The 14,729-nt window shown below is 34.8% G+C and overlaps 1 protein-coding gene across 2 annotated transcripts in view; it reads left to right on the top strand.

Annotated features, from left to right (window-relative positions):
* UNC13C (unc-13 homolog C) overlaps positions 1-14,729 on the top strand; it is a 139,156-nt gene that overhangs the window by 43,980 nt on the left and 80,447 nt on the right. For both annotated transcript variants that reach the window (XM_065641359.1, XM_065641358.1), the window contains 4 exons: positions 2,202-2,343; positions 10,618-10,787; positions 12,662-12,777; positions 14,232-14,395. In XM_065641359.1, coding sequence (XP_065497431.1) covers positions 2,202-2,343; positions 10,618-10,787; positions 12,662-12,777; positions 14,232-14,395 — 592 coding nt within the window. The remainder of the gene's footprint in view (positions 1-2,201; positions 2,344-10,617; positions 10,788-12,661; positions 12,778-14,231; positions 14,396-14,729) is intronic.

Here is a 14,729-nt window from a genome sequence, read left to right as displayed (position 1 = left end):
TGTAATTAGTGGATAGGATTGAAACATGAGTGTGGTGATTTAGTAAGTGCAGCAAATGATGCACTTCTTCCATTTGGATCTATGTATGTTTGTAAGGTATCTTTTTCAGCTCTGGCAGCCATTAAAACGGAGTATGAAAATAAACTGGACTTAGACACGAATCTTCAAATCACTGTATCACAAAGTATTAAAACAATATTTTCAAAAATAATGAAGCATAATTAATCTCATTGCTATCACTAAAAGTATTATTGCTAGCAACATTTTTTTTGTGGGACCCAAAGGGTTTTTTCTGACATTAATAAAATTAAAAAAAAAAAAAAAATCATCTTAATCTTTTTTTTAGTTTCCGGTTTTGGGGTATATTTTACAATGTACATAATATATTAGTATAGTGGTACATGTAATTTGTAAATAAATAAGTGTATTTGGGTTGCATGTTCAAAAAGTTTGCTATAGTACTTTTAGATTCCATTGCAATATTTTTATGTGTGGAGGAAGGGTCATTGAGAGATGGAATTGCCATTTCCAGTGCTGAAATGTAAATCTGGCATTCAGAAGGGGAAGGAGAAAATAATTTGTCTAGTGGACCATGAGTGAATTACTCTGTGAGTATTGGAGGGTGTGTTGTTAGCTATGCATGCCTCTGTAGTCCAAACTTAAAGCCCAGTCACAACTGGGGTACTATGTAAACTGTACATGGACCTGAAGAATAGTAGATATGTGCCAGAAGAAATTTAGGGAAAATCAGAGCTTGTGAGTCAGATGGATTAGGAAAAAGGAAGGCCATTCTGAAGGTCGTGGGACAGTGCATGAAGCTAAAAAGAATAGTTGTTTCATTTTGGGACTGTCACTGAGCACTGGGAACATAGAGAGGCATGTCAGGGAAAATACTTAATTCATGTTCTTACTTTCAGTTCCGCCTCTAAAGCATACTCTAGGCTGCCTCGTATTCAGGCCAGTATGATAGTTAAGGAATCTGGAAGATATTTTCTAAGATGCCACTTAATTCTCCTGCAGAAATAGGAGAGGGATACTTCCTTGCCTTCTAAAAATTTCCCTTTGGATTTACAGTGAATAGGGAAGACAAAATATGTTCTAGTTCATTCCTAAGAGCTAGTCTTTTCAGGAATGAGATGTGTAAAAAAGTAACAAACTTCATTTTTCACTGAAGTCAGCAGACACAACTGAACCCACACTGGGAGCTGATCTGCTGAGTAAGAAGGTGCCATTTTTATGTAATCATTTTTCTGAGCACACTGAGGGAGCTCCATTATCCAAAATGATTGACATTAGAGAATGTTAACTAAATGTTACTATTCAGATGGTTTAAATAATATGTGCAAAATAATAAAGCCAAGCTCTGCTGATGCTAGGAGACATGGCAAGTGTTTTAGATGCAGCTCTCTGGGTTTGGTAGGCTGCTATTTGACAGTTCTGCTTCCTCCTGAGTTTTCCAGTTTTATGAATTATGATGGAAAATAAAATCGTATGTATTTATATTTGCCATAAAATGCAAAACATTAACTATACACCCACAGTAACTGTCAGAAAGGCTCACAAATACATAAGCAGTTAATGATAATTGATCTGAACTGTCATCCTATCTGTAACAGAATAGAAAGTATTCTGAAAATTCTCATGGTTCATCACTCACATGAGAAAAACAAATGACAAAGTCATAAACGTGCCCTTCACGGTTAGTTTCAAAATTCACAGTGCAGACTTTTTAAAATGTGATGTTTTATTTCAGAAATGTAATTTCAATTTTTGGAGAAATTTTGGGAATCATTTATTTATCTAATTGGGGAGGAAATATGGAAATTTTAGGGAATTCTTAGTCTCAAACCAAGTTATAGAACAGCATTATACTACTTGCCATGCTGATTAAAACAAAGTTTGAGAAAAGTGTCTGAATTATGCATGGCAAGAAAAGTATTTGTTTTGTACTTTGTAGTGAATCTTTAAATTTATTGCTCTGTTAAACCATATTTATAAATCTTATACAGTCCAGAAGGGTAGTTAGACAAGCCTTGTCTGTCTCCAGAGTAACAGACACTGGAAAAATTCATCCAGAAAGCTTTGTTTCAGGAGCCCTCATTTTGAGGGCTTTTTTTCCTGTTGCTCTTGTCACTGTGTCATTTATTTGTTGCCGCTGAAGGCTGTAAGGGCTAAAGCACATTTCTCTCCTTTTGTTGCAGTTCTTTGTGCTCAGGGCTTACAGGCTAAGGACAAAACTGGCTCAAGTGACCCCTATGTTACTGTGCAAGTTGGCAAAACGAAGCGGAGAACAAAGACTATTTTTGGAAACTTGAATCCAGTATGGGATGAAAAATTCTATTTGTAAGTATGGAAGATACTGTTGTTTCTTGCTTTTTTAATTTACATTCAGGTAAAATAATGCTACCAAGTGAAATAATGACTTAATTTGAAAATATTTATTGTCTATACCATGCATATTCATAGCATTAATAAATAAGCAAGTTCTGAATGGAGAGAGCATAGAAGTTTATTGTGACTTTATCATATGGCAGTCATACAGCTCATAATTATGTATTTTGGGAGATCTGTTGGTGATATCTATTTAGTGCAATTTGGGGGGGAACTTCAGTAACAGTTTCCAGACTTTGACCTTACATACCAAATGTTTGAATTATAAATGCCTTCTGATCTCAGATGCTGACCATGCAAGTTAAACATGGTTTTATTCAACATTACAATTCTCCTAGGTGAAACAGGGGAATTTGATAGTAACTGGTATGCTTAAGGCTCTGGGCTGGGCTGTTTGTAAAGTCTGTCCTTCCCAAGCCTGAGTATTGTCCAGAAGTCTGATGTGGAGAGTGTTGTATGATCCTCCTGTCTCCTTTTGTTGGCCACAACCTCTGAACAGAATGTGGTATAGTCTGTTGTCAGCGTATCACAAAGTTCAACCTCACCTGCAAAGTAGGTGTTTCAGTCTGTAATACGTTGACTAAAGTTTGAGTATGATTTCATGCCAGTTCTAGTTCTGGTTAGAACTTCTTTCAGAAAGACATATTACAGTGCAGGAAATTCCGATTCACAGGTACTGTAATGTTCCTTTCCTGAAAATATTGCCTTAGGATACAACACATTCCTGACTGAGAATGTGACCGATCTGATAATAGTATCAATTTGCTCAGTGCTTTTCCTCTGCATGTCGCAAAAGTATTTCAGCATTTATTCTTTTCTCAGTTTGATTACTATGTGCCACAGCATATGATATGCACTATTGTTAAAGTCAAAGAAGGATTCTGAAAAACTAATATAAATCCTAAATTTTCTTTGGAAAATTTTAATTGAAAGAGAACTGTTTATTTAGGTAGATTTTTTAAATTGTTCAAAAAAGTTCACCTACCCTGAAAACACCTACCATTGTATTATCACATGAAGTTAATAGGTATTTTATGGAAGCTGTGTGAAAACACCAGAACAGTAAATTATAAAAAGAAGAAATTACAATAATAAGAAAGGATATACAATTTCAGTGTTTGTTAAATACAACAGTTTTGTTTGTATTTTTGCTGAGTATGTATGCAAACTGTTGACATGTAGTAGTCTAACCTTTTAGTACTACGTTACAAAAGTCTAATATGTTTATGCCTAATAGTGCTATTCAAAACTGGACGATAATTGGATTGATGAAACCCTGTATCAGTGGTGATAAAAATGTTGTGTCATTTTTATAAGCAACACTGAATTTACGTAGCAGCAGCAGAACAAATCAGGATCCTTCAGACTGCCCAGTCAAGATTAAGAATCTCTATTTAGTCACCATGTGCAACAGACAATTTCAAAATAACCACTTAACATCGTGTAACATAATTGTCTTTGAGCTATAATGTGGTTTAGTTGCTTCATACATTCCTTTTCTCCTATAAGGAAGACTTAGTTGTCATTATTCCCATCTACATAAACCACAGAAACAATTTCTGTCAAGGTTCAGGCATCTGAAATACAGCTCCATTTTCTTCAGGAAGGTGCAATGCTGTAACACGAGACGTTACCTTTCTGTCATGTAGCACAACAGCTATTTTCTCTTCCCTGCTTTTTGACTAAAATCTGCTACTTTGCTGTTAAGGAGGTTTCACTAGTGAGTTTGAAAGAGGTTTGACCCAAGTTGCCTCTTCTGTTTGTCTGGAAAAAGGTACTTGGTAATTCAGCTGTACTAAACAGTGTATCCCTGTTCCTTTCACAGATTCAAAGGCCAGGACTAGAAACACATAGTTAATTCAGGGAAAACACACACTCAGAAACTTTTTACAGGCTTCCCCTATACAGATCATGTTTTCCTTTTGAGATATTTGTGTTACTCCAGGAACAGCTGAAGCATCTTACCTCATTAAATGACTCTGAGTAACCAAAGATAGAAGGTGAATTACTTTCTTGCATTTAATTGTATGAATTGCATAGTGTCGAAAGTTAGATGAGCAATCCAGCAAATTTGGTATGAAGTTTTAAATGTATTTTCTCAAAGATGTGAGCATGACTACCATAAAATCCCTGGAAACTTGAAAATATTATAATTTGTTTTCACCTAGCCCTAAGTATCATCTGCTGCTCTAGCAATAACATTAATTTAAACAAAACAAACAAACAAAAACCCCAAAAACCAAACCAAAACAAAAAAACAACAAAAAAACCAACCAACCAAAATACCTTACTAAAGCATAAATCTCCTGAGTAACTGCTTTGAACTGAATACCTTTTCAATCATTTTTATAGTACTTGTAATTTCTAAAATAAAGTTATCTCCCTGACTTATTTAATGTATTGGATTTCAGTTGAAAGTATATGAATTTCTAAAGTGTATTAAATAAACTATAAATGTTTAACCACAAGACCAAATCTAAAGTAGATCAACATAGCTATTTCATTGACTCAGGAAGTTTCAATCAAATTAGACTCTACTACTGAGATTTGATAGTCCTATTTAAAATCAAATACTAATCATCATTATAAGTCCTAAATTATAAACTGCAGAAATAAAATATATGTCAAAATATTACAATCATAATACCAAAACAATCATTTAAGTCTCTCCATCTCTTCCAAAACACGGACTTGGAAAAAACGTTGACTCCCCATTGTTTGTTTGCTCTGTCATAGCAGATAGAGTGAGGGCAGTGTTCTAGTTTGCAGAATCCCACGTAACCTTGACATGATTGTATGATAAGCAGGGTGAATGTTTCTAACAGAAAATAATGTAACCGTCTGCTAAATGGCGATGGGATACTGGCATAGATTTTAACATGGTAACTCATAAACCGTAACTAAAGTAGAACTTACAAACAGCTGCATGCATCTCAGTTAAAAAAAAAAAAAGTCTATCAGACATCTTTCCTTGAAATGTATATTTTTTGTACTTAAGATAGAGAAGTAAATAGGCCAGCAGATGCTCCTTTAATTAATGTAATATAGGTGGTAAGGGCTTTGACCCTTTCTATTGGAATTATTAGAAAGGAGATAACAGAGCAGTTAGTTCGTTTGGTTTTTTTCAATAAAACATCACTTATAGGAGAGCTTTTCGCAATGTGAGAGCGAAGGAAGAGTCTTGCAGCTATCTGTCACCTTCCCTCTTCTGGTTGAGTGTGGCATCTGATATGGGAAAAGGGACTGCTTTTTTTTTTTTAGTTACAAGGAAGAGATATTTTGCCAGCACTGGGGCTACTGAAGCACTGGAATAGGTAGATTTCCTGAGAGACTATGGAACTGTCTCTGAACACTTAAGGACAGAGTGGACAGACTTCTCACAGCAATGTCATGGGTGTATTAATATCTGGTTCCGGCTTGCAATAATGGCAATAATAATGAACATGAGGGTATAATAAGAGCTTCATAAGAGCTTCTGTCTTCCATGACCATGTGGATTCTTTATACTTTTATACACAATCTCTGTTATCACCTTTTATTCCACATCTAGACCATATGGCATCCGAGATATTTTAGTATAAGGGAACAAAATTCGGTTAAGAACTTAGTGAGATTCAACTCTGGGATTGTTTTATGTGCATTACCTGCTATAGAAAATGTATTCCTTATGCTTGCTTGTAGTGAGGTTTACAAAGAACAATAATCTGTCATTTTCAGGGGTTTTTTTTAAATCTGTCCTATGTTTTGAGCTACTTTTTCCACATACATAATTCATGCAGCCAAGTGGCACCTTGAATTGTGTCTATTTTCCAATTAAGTCAATGTTGACTCACTGAATAAATATAGCACTTGAACAAAATATTGTCTTCAAAAATCTATTCCTTTAGTTTGTGGAAGACATCTAAAGTATATGTAACCATCTACAACTAAAGCAATATCCATCCAAAATAATAATATGAATAAGTGTATCTATGATAAGTATCATGTTTTCTTTACAAGCCTTGATGAGTGTAAATCTAAAAATAGTTCAGTTACTTTGGTAGCAGGCTGAACAGAAGTAGAAGATATCAGAGAAAGAAACTGAAAGCAAAATAGAGCAAAAAACAAAGGTTGTGTACTTCAATTACAGCAAACCACAGTGATTCTTCAACAAGTGCTCTTACATAGGCAGACTGGCAGTCTCCAGCTGAAGTAGCCTGTTGAAAACAAATTAACAGATCTTGAGGCTTGTCCATCAACAATCAGAGAGACTTCTCTGGAACTTGAGCAAGTCATGTTGGCTCTGGATTTGACATTTCTGGAAAGTTATGCAGGTGAATATTATTTGGATCTTGGAAATCCTCATTGGAGTGCAGAGAGAATGTTAATAGAAGAAACTTATCTCACACTTTGCTGGTTTTTTTAATAACCACTGTTGGGCATAAAAATACATGCTAGTGCTTCAGGAGAAAAAAAAAAAAAGTCTAAATACATTTTGAAAAGGAGGAATGGGCAGAGAAGTAAGGAAGTTGATTGTAGGGTGATTTAATCTGTCTGTGAATCATTATCCTAGCTGTAAAATTGGGGTAAGAATAGTATAATGCTTCCCTGGTTTGCATTTCTTTATTCTGTCACTTTTGAGGATTTTTTTTGAAGATAACCTGGTCGTTATCTGTGGCATTGAAAAGTTTCCAATTAAAGTACAAGTTTGTTAAAACTTTTCTACCGCTAGCTATTTTGAACTAGTTTGCTGAGCGCTCAGTGGAATACAAGACCAGTTCTAAAGAGATTTGTTTATCTTATTATGACAGGAAAGATTTTTCTCGACGTCTTTGGAGATCTGATTAAAAGTAGTGTATGTTTGATTTTTAGAGTACTTATTTGTGAAATGATTAGTTAAAAGTTGCTTGAGAAAAACAAATTAGAATCTACAAAATGTGCAAAACTGGAAGTGAGCTGGCAAAGATGTTGCAAAGGCTTGTCAGTAAAGTTTCTTTTCTACATCTTAGGTATAGCCTCACTTGTCTGCTGATTGCTTACAGAATTTCACCAATATAGTGTATTTTATTGGAAAAATTATTTTCTTTAAGATATAGAAATACTACTTCTTTAGAGTAATGCGGTGGGGGAAAACCTCTCCACCTAGACTGAGAGTACACAAATTTGGTTTTGGATGTAAGAGTTTTTACTGAAGACTACAAGGAAAGAATGCTGTCATGATGAATGTATTTCATTTTGACAGAGTGGGAAATTAGTCTCCATAGATTCTTTACCAGCTTCTTGGTTCATTTGCGTTTATTTCTTTACTGAAAGTAGCAGAGTATCCGTTATTATTTTAACACTGGGTGCAGATCTCTTAGATGAGGTGTTCAGTCAGGTCATTCCAGTGCACCTAATATTAAATTTTCATGTGGCTACAATAATTAAGATAGTTTATTATTAGATTTTTTATTACTCTAGCCATTAGAATAAGCAGGAATGCTGTGGGGTTTATTTCATGTCTCTGCAGCATTCTGTAAATGCAGAAGCAATGTAGTGTCACCAGATTGTTGATAAATTATTAAAACTGTCTCTTCTGTCTAGCACCTCTGAATATACTGGAGCATTTCCAGCTTTCAGAAGCATTGGTATCTTCATTCTCTGTGTGCTAAACAATTCACTTCTCACCTTCCAGCATCACACCTTAGTGGACAATTTAACTAAGCATATAAAGCTGAGTGGCTAGAAGAGGAACACAGAAAATAGTGTATGTTTTCTTTGCCTTGAATTCCCTGGGCTAATTTTCCTGGACAGAGTGAGAAGAAGTAGGGATCCCACCCAGTGCTTTTTGCAAAGCCACAAAGCTTCTGCACAGACATTACCAGTGACTAAAGCAAAATGTGTATCTCACTTTATAGTGCGAGTAAGGAGAATCATGCTGAGACAACTCTGTAAATTTATTAGTAAATCTCCCTGCAGTGTCACTGCTACAGGGCAGGCCAGTACAAATACATGTTCATCCACCCTTCCATTCCTGCATCACAAATCCATACTAGTTTTGGGGTCTTGCATAGGAACATTATGAACATATAGCAAAGCTGACTCAGTGCTAAAGATCTACACACAAAGATGAACATGTGAGTAAACCCACTGGTTGTGATAGGTTTCACCATGTTTTGCTAGTCTAAGGTTAAAGGAGAAAAAGATGTGGGACAGACAAATGAGGATATAATGGAAAAATGCAGTCGTCCCGACGAGCTGAATAAATATTCCTTAATCAGCTAAGTGTACATCAGAGGGATATTAGTGTTGTCTCAGGAGAATAAAAACATGGTATTGGTACTTAAGTACCATTTAATGACTTTTTATATGCAGCATCTCCCTGGGAAGCAAGGCAGGAACAAGATTTCTACAAATAGCACAGATGTGATGAGTGATGGATCTTCCATGCCACTGTAGAAATCCCCTGTTTAATATTTCTGTTGGGTGCACAGTTAAAGCAATTCTGGACTCCGGCAATGTTAAGCAATAATTTAGGGCTACATTTTAGGAAAATTAAATGGTTTCTGGGTTTAGCCTAGTTTCTCCATTTGTCTTCCAATATTTTATGTATCTCAACCCACAAGCCTTTTGTTATATTTTTTTCTCTCCCCTTTTTAGTTGAGGTGGGGGAACACCTGTCAACCCACCACAGCTCACCCCATAATAAGCACCAGGGAGTCCATATGAAGGGGTAATTTATGAAAATCCCAATTATGGGAGAAGGTTCAATAGGTGATTGCAGTTTGTTAGATGTCAGAGAAGCCAGTCATAAGACAAAAGGAAACTGTGCATAACTAATTTTGCTAATCACAGAACAATGTAAGTTTTAACTACTAGAGATATCTGCAATGATAAAATTTTGGAATACAGACAGACACAAGCATTTCTGTGATACTGAGTGATGTCACAATGAGGCAGAGTAAAAGCTGTGCATGCCATTTGTAGTAACTGATTGGCCTTGACAGTAATAATACCATTTAAAGCACTTTATACTTCCAAAGCCCATTACCACCACTAATTAATTCTTAGAACACCCCTGAGGGGTGCCAGTTGGGAGATAAGTTATAGTATTACTGTTTTAATGCTGGAAATGCTGAGACAGATCACTGAACAGTGATAGTGCTTGGAATAGAATTCAAATAAGAACTCTTAATCTAGTGTCAAACTAAGACCTTGCTGAAGATGAAAATTTGCTGCTGCACTTTAAAGCTATATTTAAAGATAATCAAAGATCTGTAATATTTAAAATATTTTTTGTAGTATTACTGAATGGATATAAAAAAACCCTCCAGTTAGTATGGATGCACAAGTACCACATTGCCTATAACTGATGTCTGATCTATACTAGCCATTAAATGTCATCAGAAAGTTTTTCACTACCACAGACTCCTGCAGTCAATGTTGGGATATTCCAGTTAAGTCATCAAAAGCCAATACTGACCACCAGTAAAGGGTCCTCACTGTGGCTTATAAGAATAAACAGCAGTAGAGGGGTTTTTTTCTATTTCTGTGCAAATACATGCAGGATGGTGCTGGGAGTCAAAACTTTTATCCACAGGGAGCTCTGAAGATTTCAAGTGAAACCACCTCACTCTCTCATGCATCCATTCTGAAATCCACTCAAATCATGAGAAGTTAATAAGCCACTTAAATTTGAAAGGAATTTGTTAGTTTATGGCAGCCTGTCCCTACTCCTCCTCCTTACCAGGGAATGGATGTCTTGGAGAAAAGTAATATATCTTTTAAAGAAAGCAGCTACTTATTTCCCTAGGTTTTTCTGATTGCCTGTGTTGTCTTACTGTGGCGTTTCTGCATACTTGCTGGGGTTTGTTTCAAAAACTTCCAGCCACATACTAGAAATATTCTTTAAGATTTTATTGCTTTTTGTATTATTCTAAGCTACTACTTTTGTCGTCTACTGTATGTACTACATAGCATTCCTAAATTAATAAACCTGATCTAACTGTATCTTTCCTAAGATATTTGCTAAGTAATAGCATCAAGAAGTACACATTGTAAATTAATTAATAATTTTAATGAGGAGTTTGTGACATTCCTGAACACAATCCATGTGCATATATAATACAGTCAAGTTAATATCTTTACTTTCTCTTATAGTAATTGTAGTTTTGTCCCTGGAAGTCAAGGACAACGGATTAGACAGAAGTATAAATGTATGTAGCTTATGTACCACTCACATTTTATGTTTTATTATTATTTTTACAGTGAATGCCATAACTCTACAGACAGAATAAAAGTAAGAGTATGGGATGAAGATGATGACATCAAATCTAGAGTAAAACAACATTTTAAAAAGGAATCAGATGACTTCCTTGGGCAAACAATCATTGAAGTAAGAACACTGAGTGGAGAAATGGATGTCTGGTATAATTTAGGTATGATTCTTACTGTTTTTTTCAAACAAATTTAGGTAGAAACTCAGCATCTGTAAATTTGGGGCTTCAAAATATATAGCTTTGGTACCAATATACAGCTTTTAAAATCTTAAATATTACAGGTTGATTGGAAAATGAAAGATACTTTCTTGGTGTTGATCCAGAGTTATGGTGATTACAGAGAGCAGACTAATGAGAACAATATCAAAAGAAAATATTTGATTTTAATGCAAAAATTAAACTGTGTAAGAAAACAAAACATTTCAGATCAGTCCATTCACAATAGCAATCTGTGGGAAATACATCTACAAAGATACATAGAAAAATCTAGCAAATATTTTGCTTGTTGTCCACATTCATTTTATCACATATTTATAAAATTATTTATGTCACATTCTGGGCCTGATCATCTTTGTTTTTCACTGTGCTTACACCTGTGATTCTTCATGAAACTTGCTTGCTTGGGTTTTTTGTTCTGTACATGTCAAATGTGTTTACATGCAGAGTCATAAACTGAAAACAGCCCACTGAAGCTCAAAATGCTCTCTGCTGTGGCTGGTGTCTGCATTTTCTTGCCTGAACAGGTCTTCCAAAAATCTCTTTGGGTGAGCTAAGTGTTCTGGACTAGCCCTTTAAAAGTTAATCTCCTATATTTGATAATAAAAATGTGATACTAACATTTCTATCTAGGTTGCCTGCTCTGTGAAAACTTTGGGTGAATTATGAGACATAATTTTATGAAACTGTAGATCATTTGTTTCCTAATCAACAGTCCTTGTTTCCCGGCCTGGTGTTTCATTTCCCAGTGACATATATAGATGTGTCAAGAACTATTTGATTCTTATTGACAATGAAAAAAGAGCCTTGCTTTATGTCCTGTTTATAATGAGATTTTCTTAAAAGTAAGATAATTGGGTCATTATGAATTCTGAATTTTATTCCTTCAAAACTTTCAGTGACTTAAACTAATATAAATACTGATATAAAACATTATTAAATGGACTTTTAAAACAAATGTTGCTAAACTGATTTGACTGGAAGCGGTTTAATCATAACACTGAAAATCTATGTGCTCTGCAAAAGGAAGAATCTAGAATGAAAACTTTTCAATCAAAGAAATATTGGTAAATGGCTTGTGATAATTCAATATTCTAAAATGAATGGCATCTTTTATTCTGACACATACACACATTGCCACAGCTGCAGTATGTCACATCATATAGAGGAAAGAGGAGTTAAATTCTCAAAAAACCCAGTTAGATTTGTGGAATACCAGTTCTTATTAATTGTACTGTATGTCACCACTCACACCACAGTACTTAGTGAAAGAATCACAAAAATTGTAATACCTATTGACTCATTTATACTGCTAGAGTGGATTGGAAAAATGAAAATTGGAGTCAAAGAAGATCAGTAATCTCCACAATGAGTGACAGCAACTAAAAGGATGAGTACAGATAGTGTAAACAAAGTTCTTCATATCATCTCTTCTGTAAGATTCAGCTTAGCTCTGTAATTGTAATAGTAGTTGGTAAAGTCTTCATAACTAAAGGAAAATATCAATAATGAAAAATAGTACTGATATCAGATAGAAGATTGAAATAATTTATATTGAAAATGGAAAAATGTTAAATAAAGTGCTGGTTTGAATTTAGCAAATAAAATAAGACAGATTATTTACTTCATAGTTCGATATTCTGCTTCATGACCTGAGCCATATGTGTCACTATGTGACAAATATATCTTTTTCTCAACAGCAGGACCTTCTGGCTTTAAAAAACATTCTTATTAAGGTAGAATGATTTATGAAAGCTTTTCACATGACATATAGATATTCTTGGTAGTTACTAATACATTATTTTTCTGCTCTTCAGAAAAGCGAACAGATAAATCAGCTGTCTCTGGTGCCATTAGATTGAAAATCAATGTTGAAATAGAAGGAGAGGAGAAAGTTGCTCCCTACCATGTGCAGTACACCTGTCTACATGAGGTATGTCGAAGAAAGCACACTATACAGAAATTACTACTCAGATGTTGCACTGATAATGAAAAACAGCTACAAAACATTAGAACTCTGAAACAAATAACTGCTGCTGCACCTCAGGACAAGTTTATTTTAGATATCCCACTTCGTGTTCCTGATGGCATATCAGGTTCAGAGTCAAAGGCAGAACTGTAACACCAACAGGTCATCCTGCCAGTAGGAGTTAGAAAAAAGAAGAGATGGAGTCAGCTGAGTTCTCCCTACACCATATTTTATATCAGCATTTTGATGCTCTGTACATGCTTGCTAGCATCAAAAAGATACAACCATTTCTGTATATTACAGAAATATAGCTATTAATTGTAAAGGACTTATTTCCTGCTACATTAATTCATATTTTGGAGAGAGCAAGAAAAAGCAGGAAAGACACAGACAATATAAAATTTGGTTCTCCTATCTGAATTTCTTTTGTCAACATTGAAAAAGAAAATCACTGATAAACCAGTGTGTCTTTTGAAATATTTTCTTTATATTTGATTCTTCTTCCCTCAAACAGTGATCCACATTGAAGTTCTATTCTAAAAATACGAGTACTTTCCAAAAGCTGATAAGTAATATAAGGCTTAAAGTTCAACACTATTATGTATCCACAAAATACCATTGTTTACCATTTGTAAAACTGAAAGTCTCGGGCATTTGTGCTTTTCGATTTTGACCTGATATTGCAAATGTTTTGACCTATGAAGTAAATGGCAAAATTCTGTTCCTTCAAGATGATCCATAAGACAGCTATGGGCTAATTAGCAAAACTGAAATGATATCAAAATTTGGGGTGTTTTTGTCACTGAAAATAGAAAATCAAATCTACTGCTCAGCTTGTGGATACATATGGAGCTAGGTAATCTGAGAAGCATTCTAATAACATTAACATCAAATTAAATACTAGATTGGGTACTAAGGATGCTAAACCTAAACTTTATTGCATGCCTTTAGCTACTTGAGAAGCTTCTGCAATATTTCTGATAGGTTTCCTCTAACTTACAGCTCTTAAATAATGAATTTGAAATTTGTTGGTCACAGATCCAATTAGAGTTGAAGCACAATGTGCTGAGCATTATAACATCACGATTTCATTCATCAGCAAGAGCATATGATAAAGTTTCTGCATGGTTTTATGTTGCAGTGTCTCTCTGCCGGTTAACTGGTGTGACCTTGTATCAAGGAGACAGATCAATGCATTGAATCACAGGTCTGCGCTACCAGACTTCCATTAGACAAAATGTGTTTAGAGTCTTGAGTTTTTTTGTTTACCAAATGATGATTAGTTAATGCCAGTCTTCAGAATTTTTTTTTCCTAAAGAAACAATGATGAAATATTGATGACTATTATATAGTACATACTTTCAGAATGCCACTTAAAAAGCTGAAAATTCCTATTTTTAAATATTTCTTACATTCAGAATCTATTCCATTACTTGACGGAAGTTAAATCTAATGGCGTTGTAAAGATCCCTGAAGTGAGAGGTGATGAAGCCTGGAAGGTGTACTTTGATGATGCTGCACAAGAAATTGTAGATGAATTTGCAATGCGCTATGGAATTGAATATATTTATCAAGCTATGACGTAAGTATTATCATGTCTGATTTTCTACTCTACTCTACTGTCAATAACACATTTGAGGGAAGAAATGAGTCCCAAGCCTTCATGCATTCATTCTCCATTTCATTCCCATTCCTGATTTAAAATTCTCGTTATCATTTTTGCCCATCTGATTCTTATTCAAGTGCCTCTATGTGCAATGGAATTAAGATATATTATAAGCATTTTATAAGCTGTTCCTGATATTACCTCTAATGCATTTCTTAATCATTATGATACCTATATGTGACAATGATTAGAAAGACTTCTGCTGTTCCAGATGGGATTAGGATGGTGGAACAGGGTTTCACAAGCTTGG

This window comes from Caloenas nicobarica, chromosome 10 (assembly GCF_036013445.1).
Source record: "Caloenas nicobarica isolate bCalNic1 chromosome 10, bCalNic1.hap1, whole genome shotgun sequence".
Lineage (NCBI taxonomy): Eukaryota > Metazoa > Chordata > Aves > Columbiformes > Columbidae > Caloenas > Caloenas nicobarica.
This window is presented reverse-complemented; position numbering and strand designations above follow the sequence as displayed.